Raw genomic sequence first — 23,258 nt, 5'->3', positions numbered from 1 at the left:
GTCTTACCTCCTCGTTCCTGAACCTGAGTTCACACTCATCGACGGGGACACCCCAGCACTTCTTACGTAGAGGCCGATGATCTCCTGGACAACAGACCAGTGGCGCCGAGACGAAGGGAGGTCCACGCAGAAGTTCAGGGGTGCAGCCGTAGAGAACATGGGCAAAGATAGACCGTCTCACGCCTCTGCCTCTCAGCTACCGTTGAACGATGAGCTTCCCGGCCAATGCACCAAATGATACCGGAGAAACTGACGGAAGCGAAGCACAGAGAGATGGACACAGGTTTCTTCAGGAAGGAAGAGATTCTTTATTGGATCACCGATCGGGACTCAGAGGGACTAACGTCACCAAAATACAGCAAGTTCTGAGCCCCGGACAATAGTGCAGGCTCCTTATATATGCACATAACTCCTCCCATATTAAGCTCCACCCGCACATTCTCTTAACCAATCAACACAAATAAGAATTAACTTCGTTTGACCGCATGGCTTGTCCAGCACAATGGAGGAGGGGGAATACTACATCCTGTATTCTTGCACATGCTCCGTACACTACTGATCGTATCTTGCCTCGTGCAACCAACTGATCGATACGTCAGCATATGCACGTACACATGCCACGTGGTAATCTCGGCCTACTAAATTTATTTTTACCGAGATTCCACCACAGTATAACCTCCTGTCAACCAGAAAGGACTTGTTTAGTGGCTCCTATCTTATCCTTACATGGCGTGCAGTGAAGGAGATACTAAATAGGTTATTATTGATTTGTTGTGTTTGTTTTACCTCCCATGTGTCCCTGGGGGGACAGCCCCCATTGTAAGCCCAAATCCCTCTGTTTTCTATCTGAATGTTCGTCTTTTCTAGGAGCTCCATATTGTTGGTGTATCTGAATGTATAACAGAGCTCCACAGCAATTATACTCACATTAATGTGCCTTTAAACTACAATAAATGTGTTTAGAAATCAGTCTGTTTAAATACAATACATTGTTTTGTTCTAAATCGTGTAAAATGTTCTTAGTAAGTGACCTATTTCTCAGAACACACCCTCCCTTGGCCACATCTCTTACATCCCTAAAATCAGTGTCCCTCTTAGTATATTTGAAACACTGGGAGGTGTGGTGTTTGCTATTGCATTTGTCAATGTCCTGTGTGAGGGCACCTCTCCTGTAGCTGTATTCATCTAACATTTTCCTACTATCACCAATACTTTTGTTTTTATAGACTTTGTGCAAGGATACACTGGAGTTTACCATGGATAGTCGAGATGCATGTAAAGCTTTCTGGAAGACTTGTGTGGAATACCATGCTTTCTTTCGTCTATCTGAGGAGCCCAAGTGTAGGCCAAGGCCTTTCCTATGCAGCAAAGGCTCCAACTTCAGATACAGGTAACGTTTCATTGACCTGGTGATTGGTGCTTTAACTATGTAGGCTTCAGAAAGATGGATAACATATTTAAAGGGCTTAAATACTACTTTATAGCATACATTACCCAAATAAAAGTGAGAAATAGAATATTGAAAGGGATCTTTGTGAATACCCAAACCTGGTGCTTTAGAATTAACCATTTTAAAAATAGACAATAACAACCTGTGTATACACTGAACAGCCACATCATTTAAACCACCTGCCTAATATCGTGTAGGTCCCTCTCGTGCTGACAAAACAACTCTGATGTGTGAAGGCATAGACTTCACAAGACCTCTAAACATATCATGTGCTATCTGGCACCCAGTGGCGTACATCCCACAGGCCCCATGGATTGTGTGTACACCACTGCTGGCACCAAGACATTAGCAGCAAGTTACAAGGTGGGGCCTCCATGGATCAGATTTGTTGTTTCCACACATCCCACAGATGCTCAATCAAATTGAGATCTGGGGAATTAGGAAGCCAAGGCAACACCTTGAACTGTGTCATTTTTCCTCAAACCATCCCTGAACATTTTTTTGTAGTGTGGCAGGATGCATTATCCTGCTGAAAGAGGCCACTGTCATCAGGGAATACTATTGCTATGAATGGCTGTATGTAGTTTTCAACAATCTCTAGGTAGGTGGTACATGTCAAAATAACATCCACGTGAATGCCAGGACCCAAGGTTTTTTTTTTGTTTTTTTTTAGTTTTTAGCAATTTGAGTTACAGTAGATCTGTGTGATCAGGCCAAATGGGCTAGCCTTTGCTCCCCACATGTATCAATGCACCTAGGGTGCACATGACCCTGATGATAGTTCACTAGTTATCTTTCTTTGCACCACTTTTGGTAGGTACTAACCACTGAAACCTGGAACACCCCCACAAGACTCGCCATCAAAGTCACATATCTATTTGGTTGTTGGTTTCCTTACTTCCAACACATGAAATTCAAGAACAGACTGTTCACTAGTCTAATTTATCACCGGTCAGTGGTATTCATGTTGTTGCTGATTAGTGTATATTATCATACTGACTTTACACCCTGGACGCAAATATGTAGTGTATAAAACCCATGACATCGAATTGTAATGAACTGAATACCAAAGAGTTGGATAACTTTTCAAATGAGGAAGTTTTGCCTTAAATTTGCAATTCAGTTTCTATTGCAATACATTTTGGTGTATAATGAATAAACCAGAGTTTTAAAACCCAAGTTGTGGCTGAAATGTCTTACTCATGAATAATTAGCACCTTTCTCAGGAGTTGTGATAATTTCTTCCTGAGTGGAACTTCTAGCAAAGCAGTTTGTGGTGGGCTCAGCAGGGCACTTGATGGCCATATAATCAGAGTTAAAGACACACTGTAGACAACTGATAGAAGTGCTTATGGTGCCTGTAGTCTGTGGGGAATGGATCTCACATCACTACGTAACAGTTTAGTCACTTTTTCCAGAGATGCTTGAGCCCTGGCAACCTGGCCTTCAATTATGATATGGCCAAATTAAAGATATGCTTACATATTATTGGAGTAGTGATTGGCTGAGACACCCGACACTCCTAGTCTCTCACTGTCTGCAGCCCCATATACGGCAGTGGAGAGCAGAGCATGCCTTTGCCATGAAGTCATTAAAGGCCAGACTGCAGGCTGACGGGGACCAAACTTTTCTGCTAAACAGCGAGTACACCCTGTAACAATGATGTGGGACCAAGCACCCACATACTCCAGGTACCATAACCACAAGAATTTGATCCGTTGTCCATCAACTTGGCATCTGTAAAGCATAGGTAAACACTTTAAGTAAATTTTTGTGGTGACATATTCAATACAGAGATTGTGTTTAATGTAGTGATTTTCTGTAAAATAAATCTGGAAAGAGTTCCTTATAACAACAACAAAAACCTTATTTATGTGTCCTTGTTTTTGCAAAGATTGCAAAATTATTTATCCTGTCCTGAATTAACCTCTTTACTTTTCCTCCTCCATCGGAATCATTTTCTGGAAGGAATGCAAGGAATAATCGCTCTAATTGAAACTGAGATGGCTTTCCATAGTAAGGAAAGTGAATAAGCAAAATGTGCGGATAACATATTCACCTTCACATAGAGCTATATTTACTCTGTATGTTGAACAGGCACAGCCTCTAGCACATGTATAGGATTAAATATATATTTACCAGCAAATCCCTTCGCCCAACTGCAAGTTAGCATCCACCATTACATGTGCAACTTATCATAATATATCAAATGTGGGAGCAAATTACGAGTTCTGAGACTGTTGCCACTTAACTCAGAAGTGGATGAGCACCTTGTGGATCCTCCAAATATGTGCTAGGCTACATGTAGATATTACACCTGTGACACTAATACTGCTATCACAATGTATAAATGGAATAGTATTATAAAGCAAAGCCAAGTCAATATTGAAAAGATCAATTTAAAAAGCAAAAATAATTTTGAGCTTGGCATGTCTGGGAGCTACAGAAGGATTCAAGAATGTGCTGTTTTTCTTGATTACTTTTTTGAGGTCCCTGGTGTCAGTCAATAAACAGCAGTCTCTCAGTCTCTCTATTCATTAAACTGCAAACTGTCAGGAAATTAAAGTGAATTTCACGTTTTAGGTCGAAATATCTAAAACAAAAATATTTATTTAAAATTATGGTGCTTTCATAATGACAAGTTTTGTGCTATATAATATCAAAAGGTGGTCACAACTCCCTCTTGAAATTACACAAATGGAAGACTATGGGGGATGTTGACAATATAGTCTCTATAATTCTGAATTATGTTAACAGGCACAGACTCAACATGTTTAATAGTGGGTGTCTCTCCTATCACCCATATGTAGGTTTTGTTCGTATTTTTATATAGTGCACACACTTATGCGTCAATATAAACAATTTAACAAATACCTGCTGTCCATTGCTGCAAACAATTACTTATTTTATAAATATAATAATAGATTTTTCTGATTTTAACTTTTTTATTTTTCTATTTTCTTAGTGGAAGAACCCAAAAACAACTGTTTGATTCATGGAGCAAAGGGAAGGCAAAGAATCAACCCTTTGAGCGGTAAGGAAGCAACTTATTCAACAATCGTATACGCTACCATTGCTGAATCTGTTCTAACCCCGTGTTTTTGGAATTACAGAAAATTCTTTCAAGCCAATCTTCATGATAGGCAATGTAGATCTTCTCCTGATCTTCTAACTGAAGTGGCAAAACAGGTATTCGTTATTAATATGGTTATTATTAATAAGTTCTGTAGTGCTGTACAATGGGTTGAAACCTTTATGTGGATAAAATATTGTAGATTAGGATTCCACATTAGAGCATAGTGCATTCATTGGGAGAGAACTCTAGTATGCAGGGGTGACGCAAGACACAGGTGTTTTGGGTTTGTTTTTTTTGTGAAAAACTAGCATGATGAAGGATTGGCAAAAGATTGCAAAATCAGATCACTGGCATTCTAATATTTTCAATATTCTAGCCAGTTCTCCAAAATTCCCAATTTAGAAAATAGATACAACATAAACATAAAGTAAGAAATACAGTACTAGCGGCTACGGGGATCTTTAAAAAAAAAAAAAAAAACCCAGTAAAAATCTTCTTTTTTCTTTTTTCTAAAGTGCAAATGTTAAGAGAAATGGATTAAAAATGCAAATTGCCTACACATTTTTGCTATTTTTTGCCTAAAATGTTGATTTAGAAAAAAAATGACAAAGCACAACTCTCCCCTAGCCCCCACATAATTTCAAATTATCTGAGAAATTAATTAATACAAATACATATGTAATGCTCTTATCATCTCCAATACACTTAGTGATAAATCTGACAGTTGCAGAGAAAGTATAAAGATCAGAAAGCTTAATTAACCTTGTGTAATACAACAAGTTAAAGGGGTTACTCCAACCACCATGACCACTTCACTGATTTAAGGTGGTCATGGCAGTAGCAGCCTGGATGTGCACTGATTCTGCTGGAAACACTGCACATTCGGATATTTTTAATTGTGTGCCGGAACTAGTTGCACCCCCAGCACAGGTGACTTAGGAAGCCCAGAACTCTTGTGTCTGCAAAGGGAAGATCGATATCCCTGCCTACTCTAGATGAGTGATTTTAAAACTTTGCTCCCCTTCTCCCTCCCTGCTGGCTCAGAGCGCAGGGAAGTGCTCTGAGCCAGCAAAACTATCAAATCAGAGTGAGAATCTTGTACATGGACCAGGCAAGTGTGAAGATGATGTCAGGAAGGGGGTGGAGATGAGCGCAGGAATAGTCTCCTGGCACTGGACTACAGATTAGCTTTAAGTCTTTTAACAGTGTTTGGGGGGCATGGAGAGCTATTTGTAATTGTAACTCACAAGCCTACCAATTAAAGCATTCTAATGACATTTGGAAACCTAACAAAGCAGTTTAATATGTGTTTTTTCCCCTTCCTTCAGCCCAATGATTTAAGGCTGGTGTATACCAGTAGACCATGCTCTAGAAGTGTGAACAGCGTGGGTTGGGACCCATTTCTGTACAAAAATATGAGGAGTTCAGACGTAGAAGTTCGGTTTTCAGCAGATCTAGATCGGCCTAGACCCCGTGTGGACTCAGCTCCTCTGCAACAATCTAAGAGCAGTGCTTCCTTTCCTGGTTGCAGCTATAGTGATATGATACATGAAGCACCACGGAAACAATCTGAGAGGAGAGTAAGATCTTATTATGATGAAAGCAGCCACTGGCCAGGAAACCCCATGGTTACATCTAAAGATAACATAAATGAAGCCACTTGTTCCCGTAAGACATATACAGACCTTGCTCCTGACCCTTTCTCTTTGAAGTTGAACAGAGCTTCAACAAGTTTATACTGTAATACTGATGAGGCATCTGAGCTTCCATTGCAAGCATCAGCTATAGCTGAGGAAATTTTAAGACTTACTAATCACCCTACCTCGTTTGGTGGAAAATCAGCTCACCAAAGTCCCCAAACTACAAAAACAAAGGAATATCATCAACCAGTATATCCCAGAACGAACTGCAGAAATAATGTCAACATGGATCCAAATAGAGACTTTCACATTACTTACATGGAGTATGGTGATGAAACTTATCCTAAGAGGTCGTTGAGTCATTCGGACATGAAATCTGCATGGTTTCCTTATGGTTCCGAATTTAAGCCTTTAGGGCCTTGTCCAATATTAAGTAGAACATCCAGTGTTTCAAAAACCCCTTCTGCTCAACAACACCTTTCATTACCACCGCCTCCACCTCCACCACCGCCTCAACCTATTTCAATATCAAAAAATACACCAAGAGCCACAGAGAGATATGTTTACAGTGGGACTGAATCAAGTGACTCTGAAAGTGAAATTATAAATCCATATTATTATGCTTTATTTGGGAAAAGTATAAGGCATCCAATGGCAAGAGCTCGGCTATCTTCAGGAAGCCTCCAGCTAGATGATGAAGAAGATACTCCATTAAATGTTTGTGGTTGGGAAACGAGGAAATCAAAGATGACGGATAAATGGGTTCACACCTAGGTATAACAAAAATACATGCACATATTTTTGACAACTGGATATTTTAATTTCCAGATGAAAATATAGAATATTTTCTCTTGTCACAGTGTTGAAAAAAAATGTGTTGAAGTAAAAACATGTTTACTAAAATAAAACTCTTGTGTAGTACATTTAATCTATATAACATTATACAGTAGGAACAGGGTTAGTTGGACATTATACAGTAGGAACAGGGTTAGTTGGACACCAGAAACCTCAAAGGATTAGGGATTCATCCCCAATGCTACAGGTAGTACTATTGCCTGCAATTAAGCCAGAATCACAGGGTTTGCATCCCACTCTCCCTTGGTGTTCAGATCACACTGTTAGATATAGTTTCACAGGCTTAGTCACCAACCATGCCAACATCTTACAGACTTCGGGGAGCAGGGTGGCGGTAGCAAGTCCTGTGGGTAGATCTCTGTTCTCACAGAATTGTCTCTTTAACTCGGGAATGCTGTGACCAGAAAGGGCACTATAAATATATATATATATATATATATATATATATATATATATATATTTAAGTTAAACAATTCTATAAGGAACAGAAGGTTAGACTATGTATATTCAGAGCATAAAAAAGTGGGAGAAAATACTCTATCTGCAAAACCAGAAATGTCTGGAAGGTAATTATACCATTAAGTTGTCATATTTGTTGGGAATATCAAACATTCTTTGAGGTTTCTGAAATCCCTGATTCTTAAGACTGGTTAAGTATTAATATTTTATTTACATAGCGCCAGCAAATTCCGTAGCGCTGTACAATGGGAAGCATTATGGGAAATAGAGTGCAGAAACAACTGTTATTGGTAGACATCTGTCCTAAGATTTTTACAGGAGAGCGAAAATACACTACAACCAAAAATACCACAGAGGGGGGTAGGAAACCTCACCATAACAGGACCAAATGTTCAGCATCTTCAGAACCCCAAGATCACATTTTTCACCAATACATGCTTCATAGTTTTATATCTTTTGATGTTTGTAGGCTCTGTGTGTTGGTGTTAGATTTAATTTTACATGTAGTGCGTGTGGGGTTAAGGGAATATTATAGGGCAGCAGGAAGCATGTCACAGTGCTACCAGAGATGATAGGGAGTTACACTTCCACACAGCTGCTATTTTAGGTTCTACTATTAATTGGCTTAGGACAAAAATTAATTAAAACTGAGGCAACTTTCACTCTGGAGAGCTTGCCTCAAATGTGACCAAGTTTATCTATATGAATAATTCACATATATGCCTATGTAGTTAGCGCAATTTTCTTTTTCTGACAATCCTTTCGTAATGAGCCAGGAGTGGTGATGGGAGTTATAACAGGGGTAATAAGATGATTTTTAGATTATGATTTTAACTAAATGGAAATAAAGTGTAACAATTTTAGTATAGAATTTAGCTTCTGGAATGGATAGACAGCTTACCCATAAATAAACCCTTTGCCCACGCGGTGACAAAATATTCTACACTGCAGTATAATAGGTGGATTAACAAATATATGCAAAAAGACAAGTTGGACGAACAGAAACAGAAGTTGGTACGGGTCCTGTTTAAAAAAAATAAAAAAACTTACAAAAAAGGCATAAAGACAACAACAGTTTAAAGTGGAGGTAAATAATAGACAAGTTAAACATGATGAGTTTTGCAGCTAAAACACCCCTTCGCATGGCTTCTAATGCATGGGAAGAAGAGATCAACATTCAAACTCATTTCCCTAGAAATGGATAGTGTACCAAGAGGGGAAGCTGGGATATATAACATATGTACATGTACACCTAATCAACCCATTTAAAGTGAAGTAATCAATGTAATAGTATGAAAAATAAAAAACTTTATTAATGAAAAAATATGTTCAAATTGCCCACTGGCAAATATAATGTGTGCTCTGTACAAACAATAATGTGAAAAAAATCTCTAGTAAGTCCTAATAATTGATCTAGATCAAGCATGTCAAACTCGCGGCCCACAAGGACCATCTTTGCGGCCCGACGAGCCGCGAGTACTTGCTTAGTGTTATAGCAGAATAGGCACCTGCTTTTCCCCTATAAAAGGATCAAATAAAATTGTATCACAAATATCGTGAATATATAAAGCTCACACGTCTATGCCGAATATATTACTCAATAGATTTGTGCCTGGGAATAGTAGATCCTGTTAGGATCGGTATAAAGTCGCTATTATGGCATGAACCCACAGTTCAAATAAGTAGAGAGGTCTATAAAGGAGTCCCCACTGACGAGCCAGGTAGGGCAAAACACGCAGGTGTCAGGGGTCCTTAGGATGCTGTTCCTTATTTGTGACATCAGGACTTAACTATGTGACCTTACCATAGACTCGGTATCCAATACAACCATGGGAATAGATTAGGTGCCCTTGAAGGCACAGGGTGGGAGTTTAGCACGGCTATCTTTCCAGTGCATTCTCACCCCTGCATAACTTAGTACCTTTACCGATTATCGTGTATCACTTACATGGGTATGGCTTGAGGTGCCCTCGAAGCCACGGGGGAGGAAGGGTAGCACGGCTTATTTATTTTTCAAGTGCAGCACTACTCCTTTATAGACTTCTCTACTTATTTGACCAGTGTTGGAGGCCTATTTGTTACACTAAGGCGTTTTCATTTACAGCCTACTATTTTTGTAGTCCATTGCAGAACTTGGCCACTATTGTATCTTACTTATTGCATGTGATATCACCGCATTATCTACTCTGACTTATTATAGGCAGTAAGCATTGTTTAGGGCTGTGTTTTACTTTGGGTTCATGCCATAATAGCGACTTTATACTGATCCTAATAGGATCTACTATTCCCAGGCACATATCTATTGCATATCTATTGAGTAATATATTCAGCATAGACATGTGCTCTTTACATACTCACGATATTTGGGATACAATTTTATTTGATCCTTTTATATGAAAATATATCCATCAGTTATCACGATCATAGTTACCCCACGTGGTAACAATCATATCTGGATCAATTATTTCCCCCATTTAGGACTTCGAGATTGTTTATTCTAACCTTCTTTATAAGAGTTTTTCACATTATTGTTTGTACACAGCACACAAATTTGCCAGTAGGCAATTTTAATATATTTTCATTAATAAAAGTTTTTCATACTATTACTTCTCTTTATCTGGATTGATTAGGTGTACCTGTACATGTGTTATATATCCCAGCTTCCCCTCTTGGTACACAACCCCCCCCCCCCCCCCCTCTTAGCTGTGTACCAATAATGTTTCTCATTTCCCTAGAACTACCAATTTGGACAAATAAAGCTCATCAGAAAACAGTTTACCAATGAAAGCACTAAGCAATACAGCAATGCATTCCGTTCTTCGTGGATTTAAACTAACTTGATAATGCAATTTTTTTAATTTTTTTTTTTTAAATGCTGCGTTGAAGAGAATATCCAAATCATTTTGTCTGTGCTTGACCATTGCAATTTGGATCTCAAATCACAACAATGTGGTGTGCTAGTGAATAAACCACTATATTTAACTGTGTAATGTGGGAAAAACTGAAAGGAACAGCTGAATTAAAGTGGAGGTAAATAATGTTTTGGCTGTTTTAACATTTTTAAATTCACGTTCAAGTTAGATTGTTACTCATGGACATTTCACATTACAGTAGTGTCTACAAATTTACAAAGCACAAGACAGATTGTCATGCAAAATTTAGAAGATAACTTAAACTATGATTAAATGAGCACTCCAAACCCTATAACTACAGCCCACTGAAGTAGTTACAGTGCCAGTAGTGCCCCAGATTAAGGGGTCAAACCGATTAAAGTGGTTGAGAGCTTACCTGCATTTGCCACTCCCGTCTGCAGCTGAGAGGTGATCCACTGATTATGCTCATTGGCTGAAAGCCCAGGAGTGCCAAAAAAGTAAATCCCAAGATGTTTCAGAACTAATCCTCCCATGATGCTTTGCATGCCTTAAGAAAGACAAGGCATCATGGGTGTTTTAGTTCTACAACATTTAGGGGGTCTACCTTTTGGGGACCCGTGACTTAGCCAATCATCCATTGCTACATAGCAGATGTGACTGAAGTGCCTTGCAAGATCTTCTGGCTCCAGGGGCAGTCATGGGGCAACCATTTTTTATAACCTGGTATGCACTGCCATTTCCACCTCTGTAAGCATAAGGTGGCGTGGGAACAGTGGGTTAGTGATAGCCACCCTTTAGAACACAAATAATCATTATTCTAGCACCAAGGTTTGTGTAAACTGACACTGAAATTCTACGGGAATACCAATATTTACATTGCAGGGTTTAAATGCCTTTAGTGGCTGTCATACAGAAACTTTGCTATTTCAAATCAGAAGGTCTTATGGAGCAGATAATTTTTCCCGAGCATGCAGACAAGCATCCCGCTGCTTTAAGAGGGGGAAGTATTTGATTGGCTGAGATCATCAATATATCAAACCGCACACACATACCATCGAAACACACATTTTTATACAATCTATGTCATTGCTGTGTGGATCTGAGAAACATTTTAAGTATCTCTGACTTCAATGTCTCCATGTTTCTGATTAGGTACTACTATAGTGTCTGCCTGGCATAAGGAGGTAATGAGGGGGGATTAACAGTCATATTTGTACTAAAATGTATTTTGGGCTTCAGTGTTACTGCCTACATTTTTACCTTTTTTTTATTATTTATTTTTAACACGGTGGACAGGAATATGAAAAACCAACAATGTGTAATGTTTGTCTTTAATTCTACAAGCAGAAAAAAAACACCACGTATACAAATCAAGTCTTTAACAGAATTTAAATATTTATTCTTAAACCATTTAAAATCCCCTGACATACTGAAATAAGCTTACTCTATTAACAGATTTACAGAAGTAATAACTATGAAGGATATATGGGTACCACTGTTTTTTTTTCTTTTTTTTTTTTTCTTCTATCTGTGAAGTTATCTTATAAAGCTTTCTGATCAACTGTATTTACAACTTTTACTCCTTAATATATTTATAAAAATATTTTTTTTATTCATAACATTGTTTTTCAAAAACTATTTTCAGACTTTCTCAAGATATAAATTTGAAGTGAGTTTCGGTTAGCGAGCAGAAAATGCAAACAGAAAAAAATGGTTCCTTAAAAACAGAGAAATTAAAAAGTGAACTCAATTATATAGGCACCACTGAATTTCTCTTTCCTTGGCATTTGCCAGCAACATATTTCAAGTGTCCTTCTGATGAAAAGCAGAAATTTATGTTGTTATGGTTAAACTAACCCCATAGAAGAAATAAGCATGCTGCAATTTTAAAGCAATGTGCTACTTCTACAAAAAAGGTTTATGAACAACCCTAGTCTGGTTAAAAATACGACGTACTTGGAGGTTTAAGTAGTAGAGCAATTTCACTTTAGTGAAAAAGGAAAAAAATATTTTCGGTTTTACAAAACCTAAGTACTGAAAGTGAGCTGTGCAATTGTGCCCGTTGAGCACCTCTGGTTTGGCAGAGGATAATGGGAGGTGCAGTGCAATATGAAATACAGTAGGGCAAATGGTGACAGCCCTTTAATATGGAGCAAGGTTTTGCACATAGAAGCAGCTTCACTTAAAATAAGTTCTGTGAAAAATCAAAAACATATGTCCCCTTAGTATATGCTCTGATCTTGGGTCACTAGCAATTCCGAACAAATAGATTGTAGAAAACCTTTTTGGATCAGTCTAGCACAGGGGTTGGGCCAACACACAGACCCCCAGCTTGTGAAGTACAACTTCACTGATGTTTTCTAAGCTTTTTAATTGGCCATAACATACTACGTGTCTGCCATGGCAGAAATTAAAGCGGGTTGTCACGTGGCTAAGATGTCTATTAAGATCTATGCCTAGTGCAAGAACTCAAAGCCTTAAATCTAGGAAATGGCATAGAGGCATCATTACATTAGCAGTCACTATTAAGATTAAAAATCACATTTCAATATTGATTATAACACGTAATTTCTTCTAAACCTTGATGGGTATTTAAAGGGATCTTCAGTCGTGTGGGGAAGCATGAAATGTTTGCCTCTGCACACCACTCCCTATTGTTTCTTACATAGCAGAATATAGCTAAGGAAGTAAACAGTGTAAAACAAAATGGATGCCACCAGGAGGCTAAACAGATTGGTCATTGACGGTTTTGCCAATTTACATACATTTTGCAAATGGATTGGAAATGTTTCTTTTATACAAGAGCAACGGTTTTTGGCTTAATTTTTAATTCTAGAAAAAAAACGAGAAAAAAACACTACCAGATCGTCACAACAAATGTAAGATTCAGACTGTCAGTGGAATTGTTAATTCTCTATGTATATATCCCTTGACACTACAGCATGCTCATTTGCATCAGAAACTGGAGGTAATTTTCTCTTAAACATGAATAGCTACTTTAATTAAAAGTTAAAAAAAAAAAAAACAAAAAAAAAAAACACTGTAATGGCAATTTGACAAAATGCAGTATGCATTAAGCACGGTTACATTTTATAGATTTGGCAGATATTCTTAGGTTTTCAACTCCTCTGTGCGTGAGATACTGGCCGTGCAGCGTAGGTGAGAAACGTCTGGCCGAAATCTCTGGCACTTGTAGGGCATGAACAACCGATAACACAAAATTAAAATAAATCATCAGGGCTCAAATCATAAAATGAACACATCCAGGTAAAATATTTTGGATGTTATTCATAAAGAGCAGGGGAGCAATCCTGTGTTCCTTTAAAGCATTCTAAAAGTGCACCAATCACTCACCATGGCAACCAATGGAATTTTTCTGCTGATTGCCCCACTTTCAGAAGTCTGCTCCAAAGTAGCTCTTTTTAAATAACCATCTGTGTATGTATATCTATAGTTAGATATATGTGCACACATATTTTACACCAACTGCAAAAAAAATAAAAAAAAATAATGAAGCACATGCTCGAATAAAACTATTGCATTCTATATACATGGGACAATTTTAGTAAACAGAAAACATCCCACTAAGCAGTACCATAAATATATCAAATACTATTTACAGTTCTGCCGGCTGTTTTGAAAGGATTTTTACTGCCAAACATCAAGTTGAAGTTTTTTTTTTTCTTCCTTTGTGTGTTCGTGAAAGAGTATCTATTTTAACTTAGTTACTTGAATATTAAATGGTAAATACATATTTAAAATACACTTTCACAGGAGTATAAATACGTGTTGGCGCTGTTTAAGCATGAGCGGGATAAATGGAATATATTACATGTGTAATGTGGAACTGGGGGATGCTGGTGCAAACCATTGTCTCTGTATGCTGGCTGGGGTTACTTTTTCACATTATATTTGACCACTCATTGTTGCATTATAATATACATTATTTGTATTCCCCAACAGCTTGACTCATTACCAGTAGGCCTGACAGCACATCTCCTCTCAAAGAACAGAAAGGCTTCTCTGACAGCAGCAAGAGTTAAATTACATTAGACAAATAGTTTGTCCATGACAAAATAAAAATATATATATTAAAAAAAAAAAAATATTGCTTTAATTCTTCTTGAAGAAAGCAAAACACACTGCTTGAGAGACCATGCTAGCGAGACAGCATAACATAGTGTTTGAACCTCGTTGCCGTACTTTGTCTGCACATTAGAAAGCAATATTGCTACTACATGCCAATCAGATTCAGATTTTATGCGGCAGTATTAAAAAAAAAAAAAAAAAAAAGTGTCAAACTTTTTTAAACGACAACTACATTTCAAATTATACTAAACTTCGGTGTGAAAATTTCCAGCACTTTAATTATGGGGGGAAAAAAAACAAAAAAACTGCTTACCATATACCCTGGATGCTTTAAAAAAAAAAAAATTATGCACAGTGAGAGAGCAGTGTAGTGATATGTGTTCTTGTATGTGCCACTTGGCATAGTCAATCGAAAAGGAAAGCTGATTAGAACCTTAACGCTTGTGGGCCAAAAAGGTCACTTTGATGCCTCTCTGGCACACAATGAGTTAAATGTTGTGGCAATTTAACTAGTATGATGAAAGTTTAGTACAGATGAGAGCCTGCTCATGGTCTATACGAGTCAGAGGTGTCACAAGTAAATGCTTTACTGTACAGCAGCAACAATTTACCCCTGCTAAGTGGAAGTGCTGTAGTCCACTCCCTACATCCCACCACTTATTTCAACTCTAAAGAAATGGCTAAAGTTTACCCAAAAAAAAACAAAACAAAAAAAAATTCATGAAGAAAAAAAAAAAAAACCAGTAGATTCCATCAGTGTACAGTGCAACACAATCACAACATAATGTTACTTGCACATCTCACTAACTCAGCAACTGTTACCCAAGAGCAAAACAGCAAATCGACATTTACAGGATTAAACAAAAGATGAAAACAGTAATAAAAGTTATCAGTCTTTACAAAATTATTTCCTGAAAATATAAAACCATTTACACTATCACAAAAAAAGGAAAAAGAAATGAGGGAGAAAAAAAAAAAAAGAAAAAGAAAATTGGAGCTTCGTAAATGTTGATCATGGTCAATGTTGTATTTTGCAAAGATCCAAAAGGCACAAGGAGCTGAAAAAGCTAAGCATGGCCAGGCTTGGAGTAGTTTTGGTGGGTATCCCTCTCCTTTTCTGATAACAGTGATGTCATAGTCATCAGAAGACACTTAGGAGTCACTGACGGAAAACCTGTTAACAGGAAAGAAAATTAACACCAGCTATCTTGAATACAATAAATTCACAAACTACACAACACTCTTTTAAACACAAATTAATCTGAAGCCCTCTGTTTTTCTTCACTGGATGAGCTTCACTTTGCTACATAAGAGCTAAAATGTTCAGTGGATTTTTGGGTTATTCTATGACTAATCCTGAAGAATATTATGAAAATGGGTCATGTTAAAGGGTATTTAATATGGCATTTATCCTCCAAACCAAGCATCTGATGTATCAAATTGGCCCAATCATTTGAAATCAAAGCCAACCTCCCATGGGTACACAATAACCACTTAGTGCTAATTCCCTTTTGACTGGTTACCTATGACTTAGGTCAATATTCAAAGATGGCAATCAAACCTGTGCCCTGAACAGAAACTGGACACAACATTTTCAACATTTGCACAAGACATATTGCAATGTAAGAAGTATATATGAATGTTGAACAAAGAAAAACACCAAACAACCTACCAATCAAAGCAAAGAAAGCTCTGTTGACACCACCATCTTTGAATTTACTCAAATTAGGCAAATCTCCACCATGTAAAGAATACTCACTTTTGGAACTTCTCCATGAGTTTCTTTACCATCTTGTCAGTTATCCCTGGATAAGTGGTCTCAGCAATATTCATGCTCTTCTCAAGTTCTTCAATTGCATTTTTTCTCACTGTGTTATTCCGGTCTTGTTGTTTAAGCTGAAAAATTACCATGGTCAATAATGAATGGTGCACTTTTTTGAAGTGGAATGAATGTGTTGGAAGGATTAGACAAACTCACCTCAGCAAACACGGGTGCAATAATTACAGATAAAGAGCTCAAAGCGGTCACAAGTTCTTGGTCCTAAAGAAAAGAAATCTCTTTTTAAGAACACTTAAACGGTTTCACAAAATTAGTTGTAGAAAATGTGTTACTTCACAGAGGTATTCTACAGAAACATATGTTTAATGTTTTTTCGAAAGTGTAATGTTTGTGCCATTTTTTTTTTTTTTTTTTAAACTGCTCCCACATCTACACACTTCGAGCAGAACAGTAAAAGTTATAATGATTTTCTACTCCTCCATTATCACCGGTCCAGTCTATGGAACTTAGCTGGAAGGTTCCAGCCAATCATGTTACTTGAATTTCCATTAAAAAGGCAATTGAAAATAAATGGAGAACTAAGAATGGAGTATTAAATATGGTCCGGTCTCAAAGGTCATGGGCTGGTGAGGAGGAGGCTGGCAGTGTACACATCCCTCATCTCTTGTTTTTGTAATTTTATTTTTGTTGTGCAGTGATATATTTGCATAAATTGACAAAGTTGCAGGGTAATAGTCAAAAATGAAAATGCAGATATTCACAACAGAATAGTATGTCAGACATGACTAACATATCTTTCCGGCTATCATGTAAGTATAATTAGCTGCACATTTTATATAACAGACAAAGTATTGCGCTACTGGAAATATACCTGAAAGTATAGGAGTATAATATTTGTAACTCAAACTCTGAAGAGAACTATACGCTTGTGTTTGTCACCAAGAGCAAGCAGATTTATGCTCTGTAGTCCACGGTATATAGGATAATCATTGTATAATGCATTCCTTGAGCTGGAGAGCTCTAAAACGCAAGATTTAAAAAGTAATAAACCTTAAGGAAATAATGACCGTGATAATAAGGTGGCTGATGCAGGTTAGCAAAGACTTAAAGTCAACCGACACCCTCTCGCGGGCCATTGATGCAGAAAGGAGATTTTAGTAGCCCAACATGCTAGGGCCCTGTAGCGCCACTTCTCTAGGTCCAGAATGTAATGAGATCAGACATTAAATGTTTACAGACCTTTCCACTCAAAATGATCAGGTCACTGTCCCAAGAGAGTCCCAGATAACAGAGATCCCACCCGAGGTTGTGAACTGTGCTCATGTTCTGGACCTATCTAGATTCTTGGCCACAGGGAGAGTGAAGAGATGGGGCATCACCTGTCATCGGCATGACCTCAGTTGATGAGAGTTGGAGACTAAGTTGCCAAAACCAATAACAAATGGTTGCAATGCCAAATTGAATGTTGCTTCCCATCACTGCAAGTCGCCCTCTTGTCAGAAACTACAAGAAACCTCCAGTGTGCCTTAAGTTGAGATGTTTCACAATACAGGGCTTTTCTGGTGGGGACCGAGATAATCCCCACCAGCCTAATGGCAGAGAGTGGTGGAAGGGGCTGGGGGACAGGGCTCTTCTCCTACCACTTGTTACACCAATTGGACTAGGCTGCAATCACGCAGACTTCAATCTTCCAACAAATAACTACAAACTTGGACAGGTCTGCTCATTGGGAGGCAGCAGATGCTGTAACGATGTGGCCACTTCGGCTTTAGACAAAATTGTGGATAAGTAATGTTCATAGTTTGCGGAATTAACAATATAGCTTAGGAGCGGCCATCCAGATCAGCAGTCAGGCCCCTCCCCACCCATCTCTGTTTTAACCCCTTAAGGACCACCTAATTTTCTCTGTTTGGCCAGATTTTGTCTGAACTGGATTGTAATGTAATTTTCTAAATCTCTAATATACATTTAATAGAAAAATTAGCATCCCATGAAAAGAATAACCCCTTAAGGACCAAACTTCTGGCATAAAAGGGAATCATGTCATGTGTCCTTAAGGGGTTAATAACCCTCACCTCCATCCCTAAATGAGCCATAAATTGAATACGAAACTGGATGGTTAATAAATCACCCTGCTCTCTGGAATAGAAAGAAAAAAAGTACACAATTTCAAAGTCACTGCTTGTCAACATTCATAAATAAATTGCACAACAAGAAATACACACTGTTCCATTCGGCAATTTCTTTGCATCTGGCTTCTTCCGAACCGTAGTAAAGTTCCACTCTGGGTGCAGGTTATTCTCTTTATTGTTGGTCTCGCTGCACAAAAAAAAAAACATTTTAGTTAAAACGAACAGAGGTCCTTTCTCTTGGCATTGTGAAAGATCTGTTAAATGCTGGTTAACATTGTATACTTACGAATCAGAATCGTCTGATCCAGAGTCACTGTGTCCCTCTGCCTTCCATCTCTTAAACCTGTCAATCAGCTCTGTTAGGTAAGATGTCCTCTTGGCATTCTTCACAATAAATTTGTGCTTCAGCAATTCTTTTGCAGTTGGACGCTAAATAAAATATAAAATATGACACTTGCTTTACAAATGAGATAAGATTTCAACTTATTAATATTGCTGTATAGATAATCAGCCAAGAACACCCTGTTCAAGGTCATCAGAAATTCTGCAGACTTAGTTCTACTTTCTGAGAACCAACTTTCTTTTTGATATAAAGGAACATTCTAGTCTAACGCTGCACTGTGATTTATATCAGCTTGCGAAGTCCACTGTTAATTTTTCATAAATAAATGCGTCTGTTGTAAGGCAACCTTACTGGAGTCTTCCACTATGATAGAGTGTAAGTTTCATTATACAATTTTGTGAGCTTTGGATAAATTGATTCTGCACTACAACAGTACTATGCAATATAGTATTATATACAATTACACATAAATCTATGTATTGCATTTTGTAATCTAAGGATGCATTTTATGCAGACAGTGACTTCAGGTAATAATTTAGTATCCATTGAAAAGTCTGGGTTTACATAAAATTGCAAAAGCTCTTGCAAACAATTATTCAAAGTAAGCCTGAATCATTTCTCAAGTGGAGATAAATGTTAATGTTGCAGTTGTAGGGCATATGAGCTTTTATTAGAGGGTATTCTTCCCCAGCCTTACAGAAGTTATACAAGGGTTGTGTGCATACATTTTTTACATGCCAACATTACGGGCTAATTTCACGTAAACAATTTACCATTTTTTTTCTCCCACAGTGTGAGAGCTGGCAAGTTTGTACAGTAAAAGCAGGCCCTTCAAGCCAATCATTTGCCCTGCAACAATCCCATTCTAACTGTTCACAATGTGGACCGTTGTAAGCAGCCAATTTATAGGCTTTGACATATCATTTAACATACTAAAAATCATTCAAACAAAATTTTCACACATAGTGGATCTAGGTTTTGAAAAGCATATTTGTCAACATATATCTGAGAAAAGAGGAAAAAAAAAAAATAGGACAAAAGAACACCTTGCTAATTAAAGCATATCTGAGATTAAAAAGCATCGCATTTCATACATACAATGTGCTAGCAAAAGTATAGATGTTCATTTAATGCGGTTAATATGGTGCCTGCCAAGCTGTCAATTAATCCTTGGCATTAGACCTTCAATGTGAGAAAGAGAACCGTTCCTCCAAAAATTCTCTGTCATGGTGCTGCTCCCCCTGCAAGCATTTATTATCATACGTGCAGGGCAAGTGTAGGATGTTCTGATATAATGAATAAAGTCAACACGTCTGCTTTATCAGTAAGAACTGCCTTGCATGGGGAAGTGTCTTCAAGCAGTATCAATTACTACAGGGATGGGAAAGCAGCATAGAGTGGTTGCTACAACAGAGTAACACCCACAGACTCTCCAGGAACAACAGCACAGGAGAGAGAAGCATTTCCAAAGTAAATAAAAAGATATAGATTTACTACCTTGGCAGCCGTTATAACTAATGTTGAACCAGGAGTGACAGGTTCACCTTAAAGGAGCACTACAGACACTTAAGATGCAACAATAAACCTGCTAAAAATACTGCACACTGTAGTGGTTATGGTGCTGCACATACATACTTTGAGTATGTGCATACTTGGAGTAAGCAGTTAATGGAGTTCCAAAGCAGGAGCTTCCTGCTCTCTGAAGTAGTGAAGGCAGGGAGCAGCAACTGGCAGACTCCAAGTAAGTAGATAAGACAATTTTACTACTTACAGTGTAGGAAGGATGAACGCCAGGGCACTAGCTCCATGATCACTACATTGTTGTAGCTTATTTGTTATGGTGCTTTATGGTTCCTTTAATGCTAGGTGAACTACTTCTGTAAAAATGCTAAACAAAAACCATATGCACCACAGGATGCTCTAAAGCTCACTACAGGAATTAAATGTCCAGGGTCGGCTCACTGGTTTCAGCTACTTCTGCAGAAGCCTGATGTGCTTATATGAAACACACACCCCCCTCCTCACCTCCACTACACAAAAAGAAAGCAAAATGCGATAATACTTACAAACGTGGGATCCTTATTTAAGCAGGCATCAATAAACTCTTTGAATGGTTTACTAAAGTCTCCAGTTAAAGTGGGTGGGTTGTTTTTCGGGATGAGAAACAGGACCCTCATGGGATGCATATCAGAATTGGGGGGCTCGCCTTTGGCAAGTTCAATTGCAGTAATTCCCAGAGACCAAATATCAGCCTAAAACAAATAAAAATGGTATAGTGCATAAATACATCATTATATATAAATATATATATGTGGAACTACGTACGCGCTTGCTACTGCAAGATATTTTTAACCTACCATGAAATCGTTTATTGGATATACCCAAGGTCTATTCCCTTATTGTGTGACATTATAAAGGGTTTGATGACACTACATTGCACCAAACATTCACCGTAAGACTTAAATGTGCCGTATTTTGTCATCTGCTTCTTTTTTGCACCCTGACATTTCCGTATATACACACACACAATCTATCTGAAAATGCAAGATTTGAAAAAATGGTGGGGAAAATTCATAAGCGTGTTAAAGGGACACTATAGTCACCAGAATAACTACAGCTTATTGTATTTGTTCTGTTGAGTAGACTCATTCCCTTCAGGTTTTTTGCAGTAAACACTGTCTTTTCAGAGAAAATGCAGTGTTTACATTACAGTCTAGGGATAACTTCACTGGCCACTCCTCAGATGGCTACTAGTGGTACTTCCTGGGGCAGTGCTGTACACTGTGCAGTATTGCCATTCAGTGTCTCCACCCTCTGCATGCAGACACCGAACTTTCCTCTTAGAGATGCATTGATTCAATTCATCACTATGAGGAGGTGCTGATTGGCCAGGGCAATGTTTGATTTGAGCTGGCTCTGCCCCTGATCTACCTCCTTGACAGTTTCAACCAATCCTATGGGGAAGCATTGTGATTGGCTCACAAAATTACTTCTGATGATGTCAGCAGACAGCAGGCAGTTCAGGGGCAGAGCCAGAAGCTGCAGACTTCAATACAAGTAATATTTTACTATATTTAGTGGGCAAGGGAAGCCAGGGGGGCTAAATGGTGTTAAACACTTTAGGGTCAGAAATACAGGTTTGTGTTCCTGACCATATAGTGTTCCTTTACGTTGCACTTCTCTTTTACCCGCCACTATAAATTTGGTGGTGTTCTGAAATTTAAATTACTGCAGAAAAACGTGCAGATATTACCATAAAAGAAAACCACTTTTTATATCTCTTTTAGAAGACCTTAATAAATACAAATCAGAATAATGGCAAAGTTTAACAATTGTGAATAGTCCCCCCATTTTTTATGTTTGTACTCCAATAATCAATTATATATTATAGCTGTAATGATCAGTGAGTGTGTCTGTAGTGGTTTACATAATTTTATCTTGTTATCCAATAGCATTACCAAGTTTGATATCTAAAGAGGATCTTATATTCACTCATATTTTAGACAAAACGGAATGATCAATCCTTCAATTATAAAAGTATGTTAAAACTGATTTTACAAAATGCTTTCATTACACTATACCCAGTATCAAAATAATCACCAATGCACTGGGGAATGCTGTGCTACTGCAGAAAAACATGGTGACGTGTCCAGTCTAACCAAAGGAAATACAATAAAATAGCATGTGGACACTGTGGACGTTAAGATTAACAGCTAGATGAATGAAAACATTGCATAAATTCCACTTAAATCTGCTTCCCTATGTAGCTTCACAGAAGGTGAAAAAACTGCTACAGACCTCTCCCTCGTTTACTTAAAGAATGTAACACAAAGGAGAAATAGCAAAGGGGTTAAGCAAGACACGAGCAAAACAATTGGAGAAAATGGTTTCATCAAAACAATTACTATAACGCTAGACATATAATTCCACTGCCTTCTGGGAAATGTCTAATTGGGCTGCTGCTTTCTAAGATGCCTAAAGCATGTTTTTACTGTGTCAGGGATTATAAACTCGGTATGTTCTAAGCAACCATGTGGCTCACCTTTTTAATAATCTAGTTCCAAGATTTGACTTTGAATAAAACAATATGTGCTACACAGATCAATTTATTTAATGTTGCAAAGTACAAGTTACATTTGGTGAACAAAACCTGCTAAAGGTACACATGGCATTTTACATTAGTCTACAGCAAGCATGTCAAACTCAAAGTCTGGCACGGGCCACATAACAAGGTTTAAGTTTATGTGGGCCGCACACACACACTCACAGACACTTGCTGACAGACACGCACACATACTTTTCTTTATTGCTCCCTACCTTATGGAGCCAATGTTGGGCATCTCCCTGGGGTCCTTCCTGCTCCTCACGTGGTTTAGTGATGCCGGGTGCCAGAATATGACGCGTGCGAGGGAGCATTGGGAAGCAGGAACACTGAGCTCCCTCGCTGGCCCTCCTCCCCGGCCGGGTAAATGGCCTACTCTGCTATAACACCAGCATATACTCGCGGCTCGCAAAGATGGTCCTTGTGGGCCGCATGCGGCCTGTGGCCCGCGAATTTGAC

At 38.2% G+C, this 23,258-nt stretch overlaps 2 protein-coding genes across 3 annotated transcripts in view; one reads left to right on the top strand and one right to left on the bottom strand.

Annotated features, from left to right (window-relative positions):
- FRMD7 (FERM domain containing 7) overlaps positions 1-7,038 on the top strand; it is a 55,510-nt gene extending 48,472 nt beyond the window's left edge. Inside the window, exons 9-12 of the mRNA XM_063433537.1 lie at positions 1,227-1,390; positions 4,416-4,484; positions 4,564-4,639; positions 5,855-7,038. Coding sequence (XP_063289607.1) covers positions 1,227-1,390; positions 4,416-4,484; positions 4,564-4,639; positions 5,855-6,940 — 1,395 coding nt within the window. The 3' untranslated portion in view covers positions 6,941-7,038. The remainder of the gene's footprint in view (positions 1-1,226; positions 1,391-4,415; positions 4,485-4,563; positions 4,640-5,854) is intronic.
- A 7,715-nt stretch (positions 7,039-14,753) lies between these two features.
- STK26 (serine/threonine kinase 26) overlaps positions 14,754-23,258 on the bottom strand; it is a 69,087-nt gene continuing 60,582 nt past the window's right edge. Inside the window, exons 6-11 of one of the 2 annotated variants that reach the window (XM_063433534.1) lie at positions 20,764-20,949; positions 18,641-18,783; positions 18,448-18,541; positions 16,421-16,483; positions 16,202-16,338; positions 14,754-15,616 (exon numbers count right to left, since the gene is read on the bottom strand). In XM_063433534.1, the coding sequence (XP_063289604.1) occupies positions 15,595-15,616; positions 16,202-16,338; positions 16,421-16,483; positions 18,448-18,541; positions 18,641-18,783; positions 20,764-20,949 (645 nt within the window). In that variant the 3' untranslated portion in view covers positions 14,754-15,594. Of the gene's footprint in view, positions 15,617-16,197; positions 16,339-16,420; positions 16,484-18,447; positions 18,542-18,640; positions 18,784-20,763; positions 20,950-23,258 lie in introns of those variants that run through there. The other variant, XM_063433535.1, reaches the window with a different exon arrangement.

The sequence above is a fragment of the Pelobates fuscus genome, chromosome 9 (assembly GCF_036172605.1).
Source record: "Pelobates fuscus isolate aPelFus1 chromosome 9, aPelFus1.pri, whole genome shotgun sequence".
NCBI classification, from domain to species: Eukaryota; Metazoa; Chordata; class Amphibia; order Anura; family Pelobatidae; genus Pelobates; species Pelobates fuscus.
This window is presented reverse-complemented; position numbering and strand designations above follow the sequence as displayed.